The sequence below is a fragment of the Pan paniscus genome, chromosome 1 (assembly GCF_029289425.2).
Source record: "Pan paniscus chromosome 1, NHGRI_mPanPan1-v2.0_pri, whole genome shotgun sequence".
Lineage (NCBI taxonomy): Eukaryota > Metazoa > Chordata > Mammalia > Primates > Hominidae > Pan > Pan paniscus.
This window is the reverse complement of record NC_073249.2, coordinates 43,925,163-43,946,815: the sequence shown is the minus strand read 5'-3', so window position 1 is coordinate 43,946,815 and position 21,653 is coordinate 43,925,163. Positions and strand designations below refer to the sequence as shown.

Here is a 21,653-nt window from a genome sequence, read left to right as displayed (position 1 = left end):
TTAATTGCCAATTGAGTAGGTATTCAACATGATAAGGTATCTAAACCCTGAGAGCTTCCTCCTTTCATTAAAATGTAGATCCAATTTCTCTTCCCTTAATGCCACATGCTGTTATTAAACTGAAATAACGGAAATAGTAAAAGCCAGATGTCACTTCAGTCTCAGGTTTGACGTGGGGCACAATTTCCTCTCCTCAAATTTAATCTTCGAATTATTTACTAACTTCATTCTTTGGAAGAACGCACAATTTAAATGTAAATGCAATTTACATAGGGGAGAAGATAGTAGATTTGCAGTTTCAATTGCCAATAACCATTTGCAAAAGGAGAAATCAACTAAAGCAAAGATCAGCAGTTGTCGGTCTAAAGCCCGCATCACTCATCATTCTCAGATAACTTCTGAAGCCACCTGCCTCTGAGTCTCCACTATGCAGGCAAAAGGAAGTGGAAAGCGGAGGCATTTCCCCAGATATTTCAGGCCGAATTTACTACTGACCGGAGGGAAAAGGGAGAAGTTTGGGTTTCAGTGAGCTGATCTGGTTGGCATCGTTGTTGAAATCATTAGCTGATCAATTTCTTTCAAAAATTACTTATTGATCATCTCCTGTGGGATAGGGGTTATGCTTGGCCTAAATCAAGGACAGGTAGAGGAGACTACAAAGATGCAAAAGCTATAGCCCCTCTTTCAAGGAGCTGACTGTCTCCTTAAAGAGAAAAGGAAACAAATAGCTATAAAAAATAAGATAAAGAGTTAAAAGAATGCTGCAGGAGCCCAGAATCTGAACCGTAAGCATCCAAAGGTACATTGAAGCTGAGACTTCCAGGATGAGCAACAGTTTGCCCTATAAACAAGGGGCTGGGGACAGACATTCTAGGGTGTGGTGAGCAAGACGAGAAATAAGTCAGGTTGAATAGGTGGATCCCTCCAATTTGTGAAGGATCTGGTGTGTCACACTAAGGGCTCTCTGCCTTCACCTCTGGGCACACGTAGAGGTTTATAAGTAGCTCATGGTATAATTACACCTAGTTTGATATCGAGTGGAGGATGAATTGGTAAGGAACAGTCTGGAGGCTACAGGACTCCTTGGAGGTTATTACAACACTCTAGAAAAGAGATGATTCCATTTGGGGGAGGACTAGAGAGGAAGATACACGATTCATGAATGATTTAGAAGGCAGAATAGCCACAACAGGATGGCTGATTATGTGTTTCCTCCTCACTTCACTTACACAGGCACCATCTCAGTACAAATCTTTTGTCTCAGCCATGAGCCTGCTTACATAAGGAACCATATGGAGTTTGGTCTACACAGCACTGACACTTTAAAAATTATTCTGCACTTGTCTAGTCAACCCTTGATTATCTACACTACTTGAAGCCAGCAGCAATGCAGATAATCCATAACCCTCTTCTATTTGGCTTCGGAATTAATTACACCTTTTAGAGCAAATTTGCTTTCCTAATTAATCTTTCCTAGGCTAATATTAAAATTAACTAATATTCTCTGAGCCCATGCCAGCTGGGCAGGGGAAGTGGGGAGGTGGGGAGGGGGAGGACAGGGAAGCAGCTCAGGCTTAAGCTGAGCAGCAGGAGGATGCCAACATCACATTAAAATTCACCACGGATCATCCGCAGAGCTCGTGAGCCAGGTCTAGCTCGTTGAGAGGTGGCTGTATAATTAAAGACTCAAACCCCTTGGGAGTTCAGTTACTGAGCACCTACTACGTACCAGGCACCCTGCTAAGGCTGCAGATGAGGAAACGAGTGAGCCCAGTAGACTCCACTCTCAAGGAGCAGCCGGTGTAGTGGGGGAAATGGAAGAGTAAACAGAGCCTTTACTCAAATGCAGTGAAGGTTCTGGCAGAAGCATCTTCCCTTCAAAAGCATGAGGCATGAACAAGCTTGACAGAGGGAAAAAAACAACAAATGTGTATAACAAAGGGGAAAATGCTGCCTAATTGCCATTCTAAAACATAATAGCAAATATGCTTTTAATAAAATGAGTGCATATAATTTCTCCTTTCAATAATCCAAATTAGTAAATTCTTTTTATATGGAGTAAGATGTGATTTTTCCTAGCAATTTTTGAAACTATGATACTCCAGTCCCAAGGTTTCCTCCGCAGTGCCTGGAGCTGCCATGGAGGGGTGGGGGACACAGAGCAGCTCCACTCCAGGGGAGCCAGAACAATTCCACCCTCACCTGCTTTACACACTGGACTCATATGAAGAGTACACTTAAAGGAACACTTTCCCTGCTATACAAAGTTAGGAAGATATCCATTTACCCTATTTTCTGAGCTGCTGCTTAAAACCTAACCAGTCCTAACCTCCCGTCCTGTCATGAAGGCAAATCTGACCTTTGATGCTGGTAAACATGAGCTGGGGGCTCCTTTCCTGGTATCCTATGAGTCCTGCATACAGAAATTTATGATACAAAAACCGCATGCAAGAAATTATGGACAACCCACAGGGATAGATAAACATGTAAGATGTAGTTCTTCAAACGGATTACATTCTAAATGGAGAAACCAACCAGAAACACGCATGAGCAAAGGTAAGAAGTGAAAGTTCATAATCAAATACCAATAGAGTGGTAGCCATAAATGCCAAAGAAGGTCAGAAACAGAGAAAAATCTCCCCTGGTTGGGGGTGGTGTTGTTCAGGGAAAGCTTTCTGGAGGAGGTGGAACTCAGAGTGGGAAGAACAGGTAAGGTCTGGATTGGCAGGAAGCAGAAGGATGGGCATTGTAGGCAAAGGCATATCATGAACAAGGCTTGGGGGTAGAAGTGGGGATGAGACCAGGCTGGCTTCAGCAAAGGATGTGCTTTAGCTAAATGGATGGATACGGTTGAACTAGCTTGCAGAGAGCTCCAGGATTTCCCTGAGGGTGTTTAGGCCCCCAGGTCCCTTCAGGTTCCAGGATCCTTCCGGTCTGGGGCCCTCTGAAGCTGATGATGGGTTGCCACCCTGGAGACCTCTGAAGAAGGGTGTTCAGGGCTGTCAGGAAGAGTAATCTAGCAAGGCAGGGCGGGATGGGAGAAAGAAGGCAGGAAGAGAGACCAAGTGTGTCCCTCACCCCAGTCACTCTGTGAAATGATAATGAACAGTAGTGGAGGAGATGCCGGGAGGCTTTCGATTACCAGAGTCACCAACCAGGAGCTCAGGAAGCCCCAGGGAACCTTAAGAGGCAATTTCAGAGTGGTTAGGAGAACAGGCTCCGGGGTCATACTGCCTCTGGTTGTATCCTGGATTTCTGTATCACTGCCTCCATTTGTGTCACTTACTAGCTGGGCCCTGGCTTTCACATCTGTGAAATGGAAATGTAGTCATAACAGTACATTCCTTCCAGAATTTTTAAGGACTGAGTTAACACATCTCAGGAGCTAAAAACACTGTTTTCTTTAAGTGCTCACAGTAAGCGCTCACAAATGTGAACTGTGAGTAAGGCCCCAGTATGACAACATGGCTCTGGGGTCCTGCACTGGGATTCTTGCTGATGAGGGGACATCACTCATGACTGGGGCATCTCCCCATCTCATTTGATATCATAGCTCACCCCTTTACCTGGAAACTGAGGGAAACTGAAAGTAGCTTCTCGTAATAAAGGCCAGTTGGAATCTGCTTTTTCTCAAAAGAACATTTGAGAGAGAGAGAGAGACAGAGAGAGAGAGACAGACAGAGCGCACACTCGAGGGAATGGGTTTTCACCGCAGTACACGTGGTAAGGAGCAATGTCATGAAATAGGAGACCACACAAACCAAGATGGCGAGGACATTGTGGGACATCCATTTCTGTCCTTAGAATCCAGGAGTGTTGAATTCCCATGGCTTAAAGGAGACTCTGTACCAGCAGGGATCTGAAGACAGTCACAGAAAGATAATAAAAGTGGAAGAAAAAGAAGACAGAAAAAGTAGTAGCATGAAATGGAGAAGGAATGAGGCTGAGATGGAAACTCTCATGGCTGATACACAGTCTGTACGTGCAGGAGGATCTCCAAATTGACCTGGCCTTCTAGCAGCCATACAGAAAAACTCTAGTCAATTCCATACTCGTGAAATGGAAACAAACAACTGTTCCAGAGCATTATAACGGTTCCTGGTACTAAGGAGAAGTGTGGATGTTTCCTGAGGATCCCGAGTATGGAAGGCAATTGGGTGACTGGCAATGGGTGAGGCTGGAAGACTGGCAGAGGGCCAGACAGCCAAGGGCCTAGGAAGCAGGATAAGGAGCTCTTAGGCTTTATCCTAAGACAGTGGGAGCCACTGAAGATTTTATGGTGGTTTTTTGTTTCCATAATTTTAAAACATTTAAAATAAACAGAAGTCAATTACAAGCAAGTAAAGTCAAAGCATAATGAAACCCACATATACCCCTCACCCTGCTTCAACAGTTGTCAACATTTTGCCAATCCTGTTACCAAAAAGCTTGGAGCAGGGGAGTGATGCCATGACAGTTATCTTTGAGAAAGAGCCCTTGAGGTGCTACGGAGGGGATGAGAGGAAGGGTGCAGGACTGGGTACAGGGATATCGTTAGGTTGCAGCAAACCATTCCTTCATTCATTCAACAAATATTTCCTGAACCCTACCACATGCTTTGCACTAATTTTGGTGCTATGAATACAAGGTTAAATAAAGCAAACGAGGTTCCCGCCCTCCTGAAGCGTATTGTCCTAGGAGGGAAAAGCAGACACACAAGCAAATGGAGTGAACAAGAACCTTTCAGAATGTGATAATGAGACAGACTGATGTGACAGGGAAAGGCTTGGGAGGAAAGTGCTCTGATTTAGACTGGATAGTCAGGGAGGACCATGTGTGTGTTCCTGGAATGGCAAGAAAAGTCAGGGAGGCTGGCGACGCATGAGAGAGAGGGTGGTAGACTGGAGAGCAAAGTGAGAAAAGATGCTGGCTTGGACTAAGTAACTAGGTGGGGATGAAAAGAAATAGATTTGGGGGAGATTTAGAAGGGAGAGTCAATAGGATTTGAGAATTTGGTGACCTATCAAAGGTGGGGTGGAGAGTGGAGAGTGTCAGGAATGAGTCAGATTTCTGGCTTGAATATCTCAGTAAACAGAGGTGCCCTTCTCTGAGACAGGGAAGAGAGGTCATGGGAAAAGTCCAGATCTCCACATGGCTCCCTCACATCCTTTCAAAGTGAGGGCCTGGCAATGGGAAGCCACTTCCACCGCCAGCCCCAGTCAAGTAACCAGCTATCCATGCAGCTTCTGGATCAGACAGTTGCCTCAGGCAATTCCAAGTGATCATCACCACCATCCCTTACCCTCCACAGGTGGCCCCAACCCACCTCCATCTCCAGTGACCTAGAGAGTATGGAAGGACACTTCTGGTCCAGTTTAATTTGCTTGGGCAGCGGAGGAGATGAAGGAGATGCTGCAACTATTTTAACACAGCCTTGTGGGGAGGGTGGGTATGTTGAACTGAACCAGAGGAATATGATATCCACGCTGGTGATGTGTTTCAAAGGCTGATCTTATCATGATGGTAGGGGTCCTCTGAAGCCCTGTCAATGTCTCAGGACATTTTGTGGCTTGGCTCATTTCAATGCCGCATTGTGTCAGGCAGATATGAGGGCTGAGATTTGAAAGGATCAGGATTTTGCTGGGAGGCCATATGCAGGTCTGGGCTAGAGAGAAATCTGGAATTAGAACACCCATTATGCCCTCACACTGTGACTTTTGCATGGGGGACAGATTTATTAGAAGAGGCATAAAAGATGGCCTGTGGAGATAGCCGGGGTTGGGGGAGGAAGAGACCCCCAAATGCAATCTAAACCGGAGATCACAGTGGCTAGCACAGGTCTCTGTTTCTGGAAATGACTCCTCTACTCTCCTTAGCATGCTTTTTAGCTATTATCTGTCCTTGCCGCACCTTGCCCGAGAAGGGCATTTTTCTCGGCTATTTTGATGTTGGGGGGTGGGGGGAGCAGGGACAGGCATTTGGGGTCATTGTCTGGGAATGAATCCTGGACAGCAGGAGGCTGCTGCTCTCACTCCTCATCCCCATCATCTGTCACCCAGCGAGGGCAGCCGGCAGCCAGGCCGCGGACTGCCTAATGAAGACAGAGAGGTGGTTCCGGCTGTGCACAGGTGTCGCTTCCCCATTAACAGAGGTGACATTCCGAAACACTACTCATTACAGAGCAGACATTGGACAGGGCTGGGACACATATTAATGGCAGCAGGGCCAGCCAGCGTCTGTCTCAAATCCCACTGCCTCTGAGAGAGCAATCGAGAGAGCAAGAAAGAAGCATCCTGAGTGTCAAACCAGCAGGCTCCTCACTTTGCAGAGAAAAATGAATTCTTGCCACATAGAAGGCCAAGTCATTCTCTCTGCTGCTTGCACACCCAAGGGTCCTCGGCTTCAGGCCCGCCCAAGCGCTGACCAGCTCCCGTAGAAGCCTCTAGCTCCTTCCCTCTTAGGAAGGGCTGTGTTGCAGACGACTGGGCGGAGGGGCATCCTCAAATCAGACCTGGATCTGAATGGAGCCCATGAAGTCTTGTTTTAGAGATGGGCATGGATCCCAGTTGTAACTAGGAAGTATAGAGGGAGGCTGTGGAGAATTTCCAGACGTTGTCAGGGACGGGGTGGGAGAGTAGGGTAGGGGTGGACAACCAAAGTCATCCAGAGGAGGTAAGAACAAGACAGATCTTCCTCCTGGAATGGGATGCGTGGTTCCCATGAGACAGGAGAAAGCCGCCCATCACCGTGGAGAACCAGGAATGGCAGACCACGCGGACGCCAACAGTTTACGCAGCTCCCCAGCTAGGTGCAAAGTGGCCAAAGGAAGAGCCGGTCTTCCACACGCACACCTCCGCGCCCACACTGCCCCAGGAGCTTCCCACTCAGCCGGGGGACCCCCAAGCAGCCGGCGAGGCGCACTGCGCACGCGCACTCAGGCCGCGGCTCCAGCCGCCCTCTCTCCGCAGTGGGGCGCCCCACCCCCGCGCCGCTCAGTTTTAAACCCGCAGCAGACGGAACTCGACTTAAAAATAACTATTTTGACAGTTCAGATGTAAATATGTGAGTGACGCGTGGGGCTGTTTTTCCTTCACACTTCCCCTCACCCCTCGCTCCCTACCCCAGCTCAATTCGGCTGAGGCTGAGATGATGGGAGAGCGCCGTCTGCAGGATGCTCCCTAAAATGCAGCAGGAGGAAGAGACTTGTCCTAGAGCGCCCAGCGAGCTTGGGGGTGGGGCGGAGGACCCCCAGCTCACTTTCACTGCACAGGTCACAGGCCTTTTGGGGATAAGCAGATTTACACACTATTTCTTGTCTATTACCTGAAAAAGGAGACGTTAGCCAACACACAAGTGAACTAATTTAATCATTCCTGACCTCTCCGTACCCTGTTTTCAGTTCAATTTGACCTGTGCATATTGACTGAATGTCTACTTCGTACCCAACACCGTGCTAGATGCAGTGCAACATGTGACACGTGCAACATGCACACTTGCGATTCCTAATTTTTTCAACGAACCTTCCAGTTAACTCATATTGAACACTTGCTTTGTGCCAGGCCGGGAGCTAGGTAAGCACTTGAGCACAGGCTATCTGATTTGACCCCTGCAAAAACTTGTGGATATCATTATCTGCATTTTCCATATGAAAAACAGAAGTCTAGGGAGATTGAGTGACTTCTCTAGGCCGCCACAGATAGTAAAGACAACAAGTCTTGTGCTCTTCCCTCCATAGCCAATTGAGTGGAAGGGTGGTGGAGGCAGAGTTCCACCCACTTTATAAGTAGGGGAAACTGAGGTCCAGACAAAGTCGCACGTCTCTCTGGTCACCAATACACATTTTAGCTGGGGCAAAGCCAGGAGAACAACACGGAAGCTTTTTTCTTTCTTTTTTTTTTTTTTTGAGACTGAGTCTTGCTCTGTTGCCAGGCTGGAGTGCAGTGGTGCGATCTTGGCTCACTGCAACCTCCGCCTCCCGGGTTCAAGAGATTCTCCTGCCTCAGCCTCCAGAGTAGCTGGGACTACAGGTGCGTGCCACCACACCCAGCTAATTTTTGTATTTTTAATAGAGACGGGGTTTCACCATGTTGGTCAAGATGGTCTTGATCTCCTGACCTCGTGGTCCACCCACCTCGACCTCCCAAAGTGCTGGGATTACAGGTGTAAGCCACCGCACCCGCCCAACACAGAAGCTTTAGGATTACCAGCCTGCAGTCCCTTCCCAATCTTCTGGCCCCAGGCAATGTGGTGGGGTGTGACAGATAACCATGTGATATCTTTGAGGTTCTCACTGTCTCTTTGGAAGAAGGGTAGGGAAAAGGTAGCAGGAGAAGAGTTAGAGAAAGGAAGAGGAAGGGAAAAGGAGGGAGGAGGGCTGAAGAGTGGACAAGCATAAGTGTGTGTAGACATGCATGGCCTGGCCAGGTAGTGCAATGAGATAGGGAAGTTCAGAGAGCCCCCAGCCACTCCTCCTTTGTGTGCTCCCGGTCTCCCACCGGGTGGGGCCTCTCCCTCCTTGGCCCAGTGTGCACTGCTCCCAGGCTCTTTCCCCTCATCCTAACAAAACCTGCTCCAAGAGGGAATCTGAGGTAATCACTGATGCTGTGGGACAAGTGCCTGAAAACTGCCCAGTGGTTGCTTCCTTTCTGGATTACAAACCCCAAGAGATCAAAACCTGAAGTCAAAGAGAGGAAGCACTCATGAAATTTCAGATGTCAGACTTTGGAGAGGAGAGGAATTTGGGAACAATAAGGCTTACCTGTGACAGAAGAGGCTTCCTGTCATACCTGCCAGCAGGGTCATTGCTAGCTCTGTCCGTGCGTACATACAGCCATGGGCAGAAGTCTGTAGACGCTGGCAAAGAAGAGAGGAGGGTCCCTGGGAAATCCCACCTCAGCCAGGCACAGTGGCTCTTGCCTGTTATCCCAGCACTTTGGAAGGCCAAGGCAGGAGGATAGCTTCAGCTCAGGAGTTCAAGACCAGCCTGGGCAACATAGTAAGACCCTGCCTCTACAAAAAACTACAAATAACTAGCTGGGCATGGTGGTACGTGCTTGTAGTCCCAGCTACTCAGGAAGCTGAGGTGAGAAGACCACTTGAGCCTGGGAGGTTGAGGCTGCAGTGAGCCATGATTGTGCCACTGCACTCCAGCCTGGGCAACAGAGCAAGACCCTGCCTCTAAAAATAAAAAATATAAAAATTCCACTTCTTCTGTGATGCCTTCCCTGATTCTTCCCTACTCTACAGTTGTGTTCTCTCAGGCCTCTGAAGCCCTGGAGCACTTTGCTTGTACTTTAGCTGAGGCATTTTTGAGCCTTGCCACATTGTTTTCTAAATTATTATTAAATTGGCCAGGCATGGTGGCTCACACCTGTAATCCCAGCACTTTGGGAGGCACTTTGGGATCACAAGGTCAGGTGTTCGAGACCAGCCTGACCAACATGGTGAAACCCCGTCTCTACTAAAAATACAAAAATTAGTGAGGCGTGGTGGCGGGTGCCTGTAATCCCAGCTACTTGGGAGGCTGAGGCAGGAGAATTGCTTGAGCCCAACAGGCAGAGGTTGTAGTGAGCCGAGGTTGCGCCACTGCACTCCAGTTTGGGCAACAGAGCGAGACTCTGTCTTGGGAAAAAGAAAAATAATATTAAATTGTGAGTTTCTCGAGGGCTGGAGCAATGTCTGGCTTTCCTACATTTCTCCTGCAGCCCCTCCCACAGGGCTTTGCATAGGGCCGGGACTCAATATTGATAGAACAGATTCAGTCAACAGCAGTGCACAGTATACATTTCCCCATGCAAGAGGGTGAAGGCTGGGCTGCAGACAGCAGAGGGACTGGGGCAGGCATCTTGGTGGACTCCTGAAGATGGAAAGGCTTGGGGTCGTATCTGCCCCAGACCACTTAACAAACACTTAGTGAGCACTTTGTGCTAGGCATCATGGTGGCTGAGCCTGCAGAAGAGGCAGCCAACCCTCTCAGGAGCAGTCAATCCACTGCTCTAAACAACAGCTGCCTGTGTGATACTTGAGTCTCGTCTTGGCCCAAATCACTTCTTGCCTTACAGGAGACTGGCTTTGGGGTTAGACTTGATGGCCTGATCTCTCCGCCCTCTCTCAGGGCGTCCTGCTTCAGAGATCATTGGAATCTCTGTTCCCCCATCCAAGTGGAGTTATGACATAATAATTCTTTTTCAAACAGCTTTATGGATATATAATCACATACATGATATAATAATTCTTGTTCTTAATGTTATGCCATCTTATAGCATCTTTCTCTCTTTTATAAGTCTGAAAATTCCCGTGTGTTCTGTGAATACAGTCTTAGGTTCTGAGAAGCCCAACTAAGGATTCTTATCTTTCTTTTTTTCTCTCTCTCTTTTGAGACAGGGTCTTGCTCTGTTGCCCAGGCTGGAATGCAGTGGCATGATCTCTTTCCAGGCTCAAGGGATCCTCCCACCTCAGCCTCCCAAGTAGCTGGGACTACAGGTGAATGCTACCATGCCTGGCTAATTTTAAAAAAAATATATATATATATATATATATATATATATATTTAGTAGAGACGAAGTCTGGCTATGTTGCCCAGGCTGGTCTTAACTCCTGAGCTCAAGTGATCCTCCTACCTTGGCCTCACAGGCATGAACCACTGCGCCTGGCTCTTTCTCTTTCTTAAAAGCACCTTTAAGACTATGTGATCACATTGTAGTCCTAAACCACCTTCCCTGTTCCCCACACCCACCCACTCTGGCTGGCTTTATCCCACCATTATTTCTGAGATGGTAAGAGGCATGAGGCCTGGCTTCCTTCAGTTTAGAGATAGCACAAGGGAGGCTCACGGAGTTCCAGGAGACCTGGGGTGTCTCCCAAAGCCTCCTTCTTGGCCCCAACACCTCACTTTATGTCCATACTCCTGACTCTTCCCCCCAGTCTCCATTCTCCCTCTTCTCAGCAGATTTGATGGAAACAAATGTTTAGCTTCTGCTGCTGCAGTGTATTACAGTGCAAAATAAACACGGATGCCCCTTCTACCCTGACAACATAATCCATTTACTGCAAAGGGATATAATAAAGTCTGTTTATTACAGCAATTAACAGAGCAGCGTTTGCCGGCATGCTTTCCAGTGGCAACCAGAAAAGTGCTTACTCCAGGTGCATAGATTCGGGAAACCATGCAACTTGAGCCAAAATGAAACCAATTAGAGGCTTAGTAAATGGGTTCCAGCCACCCCAGGAAACTTAACCATCCACGAGTCAGTTCAGCCGAGGTAGAACCTCAGTGCAGGAGTTTAGCATGATATAGATTGCTACTTTACAGAATTTATCCAGACCTGTCGCCAGGGTTGTGGTCTTGAGGATGTGAAATGTATCCGCCCAACACAGCCACCCAGGTGCTGGGTTCAAATCTCGATAAACTACATAGGGGTATATAGGTGGGGAATGTTAGCACCATTGACTCTCAGGGCTCTCTTGCCACTGCCATGGAGGTGGGGACATAAGGAGAGGACTAGAAGCTGGGCCAGAGGGAACAGACAGAGAAAGAACAGAAATCCTTTCATTAGACCCTGTCTTCAAGAGCCTGGATTGAAATGTGGCCGTCTTGAGTAGGGGTGAGGAGGAATCTACTTTTCAGCCTGGAGAATATATGCTATTTTGCTTTAGGCAGAAAGACTGGACAAAGACATGAAGCCATTTGTTCCGGTTCTTTGGTGGAGGGACAGAAGAAAGGGAAGTACTGGTTTCAATTCCCCAGTGAATCTGATTGCTAATTAACCAAATTTAATTATCTATCCCCTTTTAGGAGGGCAGGGGTTGGCTTATACCACCAACAGGACATTCTTCAGAATGAAGTTTAATTTTCCCAAGAAGGGAAGTGGCTGCAGTGTCATACCTGTGTAGGAAAAAATCCATCCTGATTGGCAGCTCTTTTCTCTCTGGAGCAGTCTCTCAGGGAGACCATGCAGAGTTTTGATCTAGAAAACATAAACCTGGGTGCCTGAGCCAGGTAGAAAACCAAAGGCTCAAAAGGGCAGAGACAAACCCCTGTTAAACAGTTCCCCCTGGCTGAGGGGTGACCTTAGGGGTTCCCCTTTTCTCCATCACTTTTTCCCATCCTCAGGCCTCTGGGAGAAGATGCTGTGTTAAAGGATGAGGGCAGAAACCAGCCTGGCCTCTCTGGAACAGAGAAAGTTAGAGCTTTGAGCATCATGAACAACGGGATAAAAATAGCAGTGTTGCCATGGCAACAGAGGCTGGGAGAGTCCTGAGGATCTGTCTGGGTCCTGCCATCTCCCCCTCCTGCCTTCCTCCCGCCCCTCAGATGGAACACGGGAATGAGCTGAAGGAGGAGAGACGCCTGCCCCAGAAGGGAAAGAGACAGACCAGCAGCCCACGAGGAAAACCCTTGAACTCCAGACTTGGGGGGTGGTTTCTGTCAGCTCCTGAGCTGCCCAGGTCTGGGAGCTCTTGGCTTTGGCAATTTCTTCCTCAGTATGACGACTTCCTCCAGGGATGCCCTGGGCAGCTACCGCTCACCCTCCTGGTGGATGGTTCTGACCTCCTCGGCTCCTCCGTGAAGAGTCAAGGTTCCTGTTTCTTCTTCATGATCTATAGTTCCTACACCATGGAAATTTAGAGAAGCGAACCCAGGCGGACTGGCCACAATAACCCCGGCACAGTGGGCACTGACCACTCCAGGGATGGCCTGGGGGTCCAGAGGATTCACCCTGACAAGGCAGACACCCTTGTCAGCAATATGGACTTGGGGGGCTGTGTTTGTGTTGGGAGCAGAGTGATGATGGTGACAGCTCTCTCTTGCTCTTGCTTTTGGGTCAGAGAGACAGAATGTTCATTCCTTGGGAACAGATTCTGTTTCTTGGTTCTTGTGGTACTGTCAGCTTGATCACCTGCTGGACATAGCAGCCACCTTCAGGAGGAACACCAGACTTCCTGGACCAGCCTGCAAGGAGCCCACTGAACTCAGCAGCCCAGAGATTTTCTTCTCTGGTGAAAGCCCACCTTTGCAGTTGTGAACCAAGTATCTGTCTCCAAAAGTTCCAGCCACATCTGGGCACATCTGATAAGTGTGCCCTTTATAATGCGTGCCTTCCTGTGAGGTAGGGAGGAAATGGGACTCATCGCCACCTGTTATGGAGGAGGCTGGGAGAGAGGAGGCAATTTGCCAAAGTCAGGAGTCAGTCATGGCAGAACACTGGGGGGCTGTGGCTCTCCATCCAGAAACAATCACCAGCACATTCCACCACCAGCACATCTCCAGCCACTGGGCAAAATGCATATTCAGTCTGTAGATAGGACAAACTCCAGCCTGAGGCACTTCCCCTTGCAGAAGGCAAGGAATGAGGTGGGGTGGTTTGATCAGCATGGAGATGGGCACATGAGGAGCTGTGCAAAGGGAAGCCCATGGGTTACATAACTGGAGCAGAGCACCAGTCCTTGAGATCTCTTCTAGAATCACTTGAGCATCTATCTGCAGGTGGCTGTGGTGGTGGTGGTGGTGATGCTGTGTGTATGTGACAGAGAGAAAGTGAGAACGTACATAAGAGTGGCGCCTGTGATGGCCTAGACAGGACCTGAAGTCAGAGTCTAGGCCAACTGACTTACTCCCCTTGGGCCTGGCTGTAGGAGGGAAGAGAGGCAGAACTGCAAGGAGTCCTGGGCCCTGGCTAGGGGAAGATTCTAGCAGAAGCTCTGGGTGACTTGCCTTTCCCTCTCACTCCCCCTCTCACTTCTCAGAGCCACCATACCACTTCCATCCACCCTCCAGATATGTCTGTTGTCTGCACGGAGTGCATCTGTGAGGGCAGAGGAAACCTGCGACCCTCTGGTTCCACAACCCTATGCCCCACTGAGGCTCAACTTCCCAGACTCACAGAGCCCTGGACTCCAAAGGAGACTTAAGAGGAAATTCATGTAATCCCCTATTTATAGTTGAGGAACCTGAGTCTCAGAAATAAGACATGACTAGTCTAAGGTCACATAGGTCATTAGTTTCCAAGCAGGGCTAGAAGCCAGGAGACCTGGCTCCCAGCTCAGTGCTCCTTGCATCCCACTCTAACACTTCATGTGTATTTCAGTTAGTTAATTATTGCTCTTTTTTTTTTCTAAAAATAACAATCTCCCTATATATTTCTATGAACCCATATGCTACATGCAAAAAGCCCTTCCCTGGGAGCAGAGAAGGAAATGACATTCTGATAAAAAGGTTTCAACCTGAGACAAGAAGCCCCTTGGGTCCTGTGGGCCAGGGTCCTAGGCAACACTCAAGTCACAAGGACCCCAAGCACCCTTCACACTTCTTGATCTTCCATTCAGCAGCCTGAAGCCCAAGAGGGAAAATGGCCATGGGAAGTCCTCGCTTTACAGATGGGGAAAACTGGCCCCCTCACCCATCTGCAAGGAGGAATCAGTGCCACGCAGCAAGAACAAGAGGCCTGATCTCCTCCACAGAATCATCTACCCATGTGCCCCTCCCTCACCCCAAGAGCTCAGGGCCCCCACCTCAAGGTGGAGTCTCTGGGAGAGAACCATGGAGAGAGGATGGGAAGGCAGGGCAGCCAGGCCCACCCTAGAAGGAGCAGAAGCCTGGCCCGAAGTCAGAGGCCCAGGGCGCAGGGTCTGCGAATGCTGGGGCTGCTTTGGCCTTTCCCTATTCCCTGGGCTCATCCAAGGGCCTAGAGGAGGGCACAGGTGTCCAGACTGCTTCCTGAGATGCTAAAAGGAGCAAAGTCCCCATTTTCCTGAGAAGGAAACTGAGGGACAATAGAATGTGGGGTTGGGGTGTGCCTGGCTAGAAGCTGCTACCTCCTGCTCAGACAATTCCAGCTGCAGTGCTGGCCCCAACCTCAGCCCTGGGTGAAGAAGGGGCTGCCGGCTTGGAGGCAGAGGACAACTGGACCTCCACTCAGAACACTTTGACCTTGGGACCCCACCCATGTTCCCAAAGCCAGGGCTCAAGATATCTAGTATCCCTCTGGAGCCAAGGGAGTTCTCCCGGGGGAGGAAGCTCTCTGGATGGGCTCACTGCCAAACCCCTGCAGCTGCAATCCCTGCCAAGGTCTGAGAGGCGCACAAGGGGAAAGCTCTCCTCGGCCACCCGCTCCCCAGGACGTACTTTCTCCACTTTCCTAACCTTTCCTCCTGGTGAGCCTGTGTGGTCAGGACATAACACCCAATATCTCTGAGTCTCCGGGGATACAATTTCATCCTCTGCCACAGAAGTGACTTTTCTAGGATTGCAGCCTCGCAGGTGACCGCTAGGGAAACACATGCCCTCCAGGAGGCTCTCTGGCCTCTGTATCAAGGTAACTTTTTCTGCCCATCTCTTTGCCTCACCCAAGGCCTCTACTATCCAAGAGGACAAAGAACCAGGGAGTTTTTCTTCTGTCCTTTGTGACCCCACTGGCCTTTATTGCTGAATCTTGCGGTTCCCTTGAGGGAAGGACTTCTGTTTATAATTCTTTGGATATAAAAGGAAATAACAGATTGTAGAAGGTGGGGGCTAGGAGGTAGGGGCAAAGGAAGGGGTTGGAGGATGGGAGGAGGAACTCAAGCTGTGCTCAAGCCTCATAAAGACAACCTGAATCCCACCCAATCTGCCCAAAGCCCAGGAAAGGCCCCTGAGTGTGGGCATGAGCTGGGCAGGCAGAGGCTGCCAGCATAGAATGTGCCCTTGCTTCTCCCAGGTTTTGGGCGAACCAGCCGAGGAAGACTTTTGCCCTCCCTAGTTGCCCAGAGAGGCCCACATTCCAAGGAAAGGGGAGCCCAGACTCTCCTATCTCGGGGCCTTGCCCTCTCTACCCAGGTCACCTGTTTACCTGTCAGAAGGGCTATTCTGTCCCTGGGGAGCTAGAGGGGGTCTGACTTTGCTCCTTGGCTGAGCTGCTCCCTGGTGAGGGAGAACAGGCTTACAGAATCTGCCTGAAGCATCTCTGCTGCTGGCATTCCTCTCTGCATGTCTTCTAGCCCCGGAGAACTCCAGGATCAAAGACAAAAGGCTAAGTTATACCAAAATGAAGGGAGAGAGGAAGGAAGGAAGAAGGAAAGAGGGAAGGAAATGCTTTTTTCTTTTGCTTCCTACCTCCTGGAAATGGGCTGGGGGTAAGGGCAGAGGCTGAAGCTGGAAGGTTGGCGGGGGTGGGGGATGAGGGAAAAAGTCGAGCAAGGTCCTAGAGGTCCCCCTACCCTAAGAGTTTCCACTGAAGGCACCACATACAAACACAGTCCCCTCTATGGCTTCTGAGGAGAGAAGAAAAAGGCAGGGGAGACAGGAGAATCGAGGGAGGGCACGGCTCAGTCCAGGAAAGGGGTCCCTCAGTCTGGCCACGGCAAGACAGTCCCTGAGGAGGGGAGTCAGGGCCTGGGGAACAGGCCTCCCCACATCTGTGACGCTGGCAAGGAGGCACAGGCATCATGAACATGGGTGGGTCAGGGCCGGGGCTGGAGGAAACACTGCTTTCTGGAGAGCAAGAACAGAGGGAGCCACGGAGCCACTGGCCACCTCTGCCTTCCTCCTCACTGGGCTGGCCACCTCAGGCCTGGCCCCACCTGGCCCAGGAGGATGCTGGCAGGGGGCTGGAAAAGGACTCTTGCCCCAGGTCCTGGAATCCCAGGAGAGTCTCACACTTCCGCCTTCTCCAGGGTCAGGGCTGCTGGAAGTTCTCTGCTAGAGCTGCCAGTTTCCCATTTAGCAACAGCTCTCCCAGCCCAGGGCGGCACATGCCTCATGCGGTTACCCTGAGAAGAGTCCCCCGAAGCTCTCAGGGCAGGAAAGAAGTTTCACTCCTTGGCCTCCCTGGGGCTTCTCAGTCTCTGGAAGGCATGCGGCAGGTCCTGGGGTTCCCCCTTGTGTGGCTGGGGCCTCTCTCCAAGGAGGTCTGAGAATTGGAAGCTAATGGGTGTGGGCATGAGGAGGATGAGAGGCACACAGGAGGCTGATGCCCTCGGGTGAGAGTCAGGCTGAGAAGAGCACTGGCTAAATCAAGACTTAAGATACACACACGGCTTCCTGCTCCAAGCCCCAGCCAGAAGCAGGCACCATCAGGCCTGGGACCTGCTGGGGGCTTGATGGAGGGGCCCTGGTTCTGATCACACCGCCGTCTCCCGCTCTCTGTGAACTTCCTCCTTCTTCCTCTTCATTTTGCAGAAGCCGTGGAGACCACAGAAGCAGGCGAAAGTGAACTGGGGCATGCCCTACGCCAGGCTGGGGGAACACTCACCAGAGATCTGCAGGGAAAGGCAGGGGAGGGAGAGGGGGCAGGAGAAAGGCAGGAAGAGAGAAGCAAGCTGGGGTTAATGCTCCCAGAACCCTCTGGGTCTGGCCCAGTCATTGCCACTCCCTGAGGCGGCCCGCTAGGTCTCTCACACCGGCTGGGGGAGGAGTCAAGCCTCCAAACAACAGCTCTTTGAAACCTCAGTGTTTCCTGATCTGTGTGGAGCTGATGTCATTCCTCACATTGGAGACTGGGTGAGTCCAAGGGAGGAAAGAGAATGCCCAGCTGCTGCCTCCTTTTTCCCCTCCCACCGGCTCTGCCCCACCTCATCACCATATACCTGTGGTTGGGGAACAGGAAGCAAGCTGGCTTAAAATAGCCTCCGGCTTGTGCCACCATACACCAGGTTCTAGCTGGGGGCTTCCACTCGCTTCTGCAGGTTGCACACACGACAGGCCCTCCTCCATCCAAATGCGGACCCCTTCATCCAGTGTAGCTTTACTTTGACACCTGGGACCGAGTCAGATTCCTCCCTTCCTTAACAACCCCAAGTTGTCTGACACCCTAGGAAAGCCTATAGGGAGCAATTATACCCTTCCTTTGACTGCTCAGGGCAATGCAAATCCCATCCTCACCATGCAGAGAAGAGACAGCAAAGAGGGTTCTTTTAGCCAACAGGCTCTTTTATTTAGCACCTATGCTGGGCAAAGGGTTGAGAGGTAGATACAAAAGGGTAAAGACATGGTTTCTTCCCTGACACATAAGTCTGAGGTAGAGGCTGAGGCTGGATCTGCCCCAGCTGGACACGCTGTCCCCCACCTCTGGCTGACCCGGCCCTCAGCAGGAGCCAGGGGCCGCTCTGGTATCTGTTGCAGTCTGGCTGGGGAAGAGAGGGAGCTTCAGGAGCTCAGCTTCAGTCTGCAAGAGTATCCCTTTCTCCAAAGGCTCATTTAGGTTTCCCTAGCCTTAGCCACCTGCAGATTTTTCCAGTTCACCTCTCTGCCCTTCCTCTGCCCCTGGGCCTACAGAAAGGGAGCAGAAGTGCATTCAAGCCACTCAAGCGGAGAAGCTGAGAACAAAGGAAGGAAAGCGCCCTGCGTGGAGGTCAGGCCGGGGCCTGGTCTGAATGACTCCTCTCTCCAGGAAGAACATGGGGGCAAGCAGGTGAGTGAAGCCCAAGTGCTGCGGGGAAGGAGGGAGGCACAGGGCTATGCTGAAGGGGTTTGGAATAGGGAAGCATGAGGCGCCTCCCTTCTCCAGCCCCTCAAGCAATAGAGATTGCATAGGATGTCCTGGGCTACCCTAGCAAGGCACATGTGCAAAGTGGTTTCACTGCCTTTGAGGAATGTGGCATGGCCCAGATGGTGGCTCTCTGGACAGTTCCACTGGTCTGGACAACCTTGCCCTTTTGGAAAAACTTCCTTCGTGTTTCTCCAGACAGAGCCGAGGCCCACACCAAGCACAGTGCCCGGTGGATCCAAATCCTGTCAAGATTCTCCCCTCCCTCAGCCTCTCGGCGTCCCGGTAATACAGCTAATAGCTGTAATTAATAGGTGCAATGCATTTCCACTGGCCAGCTGGATGGGCAGGAGGCCCAGCTTGAGTCAGCATGGGTAGGTAGGCTGGTTATTTAATAACCCGATTTCCAGCATCATTTACACACCCACTCTGGTGGAGTATATATAGTTAGCAGAGAGCAACCTCCAGGATATATATAGAGCCAAGACACAACTACTATATTTCTAGATCTATCCCCTGCAGCTATCTCTGGATCCCTCCTGTGACAAACCTAGAGAGAGACAGGGATCCAATCTGGGACTTAGGTGGCCTGGGTTCTATTCCTGGCTCTGATGCTAACATGCTGTGTCATCCTAAGCAAGTGGCTACATCTCTCTGGGCCTTCATTACCTCATTTCAGTGTACCAGGAGATTAGGCAAGGTTTAACACTAAGACCCCAAACCTAAGGGGCTGGAATCCTAACTTGACCAGGAAAGAGGGCGGGAGGGAGGGCAGGTGGATTCCCGTGTAATCAGTTATTGTCACACGTGCACTTCTCTTGCTGGGGATATAAGTCAAGGGTATGATCAACAAAGCAGTCCCATGATTATTGAAAAATACATGGGGAGAAATTGACAGGCACAACAAGGCTAATCTGGGAAGGAACTCCCAACTAAAACAAGCCAGGCAGGTAGCAGCCCCACAAACAGGTCAAGGTGCAGCTCAGGGTCTCTGGCCCCAGAGTGCATCGATCCCCTTTCCTTTTCACCCCACTTCCTTTTCAATGACTGTTCTTTCTTAAAAACAGCAAAATATACCCCCTTAAATGACCCGTTCCTCCCCAGGGTCCTTTGGGGAATTTAAGAAAATCCTGGCTTTTTTTGCTCAGCTTGTCACTGTAGGGAAGGATGGGGAGTGAGGTCACAGGAACCAGAACCTACACATCAGAGGAAAGGAGAGCTAATGAAGCTGGCCAGGAGCTGGGCTAGGGGCTGTAGCCTGGCTCTCGAGAGGTGTTCGAGGGCTGGCTGCCTCAGTGGGATTCCTGGGTCCTTGTATCTAAGAGTAGAAATTATCACAAACAGGGCCTGGTTATTCTGCTCAGATCTTTGCTCTAAAGCGCTCTGGTTATCCTTCCTCTTCTCTAACAGGGTCTCTAAAAGGGTCCTCACTGTAAGGTGCACAACTCCATGTCCCGGAGGTTGCCTGGGCTCTGTCTGCAGCATGCAGATTGCCGGGCCAGCCCCTGAAGTGGGGGGACATGGGGCAGAGAATTCCAACCCATTTCAGTATCCCTGCCCGCTATGAACCCCACTCCTTCCTCAGAGTCCCCAGCAGCAGGTACCTGGGGAGTCCCTCTGCCAGGCTGTGGTCTCTGCTCCTCTCTGCTTTGCTCGAGCAGGAGTCCTGTCGACTCTCTTCCCTGACTTTACCCCTTCACCCTTGGCAGAGGGCTCCAGTACCAGCTGCAGGCTCCCTGAAGTCAGGTCCCCTTGCTGCGTCTATTTGAGGGGGAGGAGTCTGGACTAGCACCTGGGTCCACTCCCCACTCATCAGAGCTCATCATGGGAACTCCCCTCCCATCCTCCCCCTCCTTTTCCATACCCATAGTCCAGGAGGGACTAAGGAATGGAAAAACAGCCCCCAGAAAAACAGAAGCCCAGAATAGGATGGAGAGGCAGGGTGGACACTGGACAACCCTCCTGCTACCACACAGTTGGCTGCATCTGACTGCAAGCTGTTGGCCCTGGCTTCTTCCCCATCCTCCTCTCTGGCTTTTTCCCAGCTCAGGTCCAAGATGGTTTACGGTCTGGGGGCATAGACGATGCTCTGCCCAGCCAGCTTTGTGGGAGCCAAGCAGAAGAGATGCCAATCCATAGAGCATCCGTCCTCCCCCACCACTAGGAGGTTCCTCGGCCTCCCTGCTGATCCTTTCCCTTGGCCTGACCCCCACATCTCTCTGTGCCAGATACTCTCCTGGGGTCCTCCAACCCTTGCACCTCTGGCAAAAATGGGGCAGTGAGTCAGAGACAGCATGAACATGTGGAAGAACCAAGAGAAAGAGGAGACTCAGAGCAGGCCAGAAAGTAAGATAAAGAGAAATCCAGGGCCCCAGGCTTGCAGACCACAAACTCCTAGGTGTCTCGAATTTTGGCAATGTCCTTCATCAAAGTGGGCGGCAGCAGGGGTGGAAGGCTAGGAAGCTATTTAAAAGTGTTGGGGCATGCCAGCAATTCTCTGATAAACAAGAGGAGGGATATTGCGCCCCCCACGACCCATCCCTTCATCTCCCAAGGCAGAGAGCAGAGGCACTCTCAGCAAGGCAACCCCCACCTTAACTCCCCGCCACCCCCCACCCCAGGTAAAGGGCAAAAGAGAAGTGACCCAGTAAGGAGGGTGTGCCCTCGACGCCTCTAGAACAAAGCTGAGCCCTCCGCCCCCTCCCCGGCTCCCTTAGCACCGCGCCTCAGTAATTAAAATATGAATTCACCTTCCCTCCCTGAGCCATTCATCACTGCGAAGGGAAGCAGCTGCGGCTTAGGAGACCGGATTTGGGGGATTAGCTCGGGCGGTGGAGCAGACACACCAGGAGAAAGAATTAAAAAGGAAGGGGGTGAATTGGGTTTTCTCTCCCCACCTCCTCCCTCTCCCTCTCCCTCTGGCCGCCACGGAGCCTCCTTCCCCACCCCTTCCCCCAAAGCCTAGCCTCTGCAGGTTTCTGGGAACTGTAGTCTACAAGACCGTGTTGATAAACAGGCAGGCCAGGGGTGGGTGGTGGCACAAACTACAGATCCCAGGACTTCTTCCCGGAGTTGGCACCAGCAAAACTGGGCACAGACCTCCAGTCTGGGAGAAGCCCGCATTCTCCTTGGAGGTTAACTCCTTCTTGGCCTGCTTGAGCCTGAGCTCTAGCCTCTGGCTCACCGAGCTCTCTGGAATCACAGGCCAAGGCC

The 21,653-nt window shown here is 50.8% G+C and overlaps 1 protein-coding gene across 5 annotated transcripts in view; it reads right to left on the bottom strand.

Annotated features, from left to right (window-relative positions):
• Positions 1-11,036: 11,036 nt before the first annotated feature.
• BLACAT1 (BLACAT1 overlapping LEMD1 locus) overlaps positions 11,037-21,653 on the bottom strand; it is a 22,225-nt gene continuing 11,608 nt past the window's right edge. For 3 of the 5 annotated variants that reach the window (XR_008955342.2, XM_055109133.3, XM_055109137.3), the window contains one exon: positions 11,037-17,214. Coding sequence is in view for 4 of the 5 variants with exons in the window: in XM_055109133.3 (XP_054965108.1) it covers positions 17,077-17,178 (102 nt within the window). In the remaining variant the exon portion in view is untranslated. Of the gene's footprint in view, positions 17,215-17,541; positions 17,712-21,190; positions 21,361-21,653 lie in introns of those variants that run through there. The other 2 variants (XM_055109134.3, XM_055109128.3) reach the window with 2 other exon arrangements.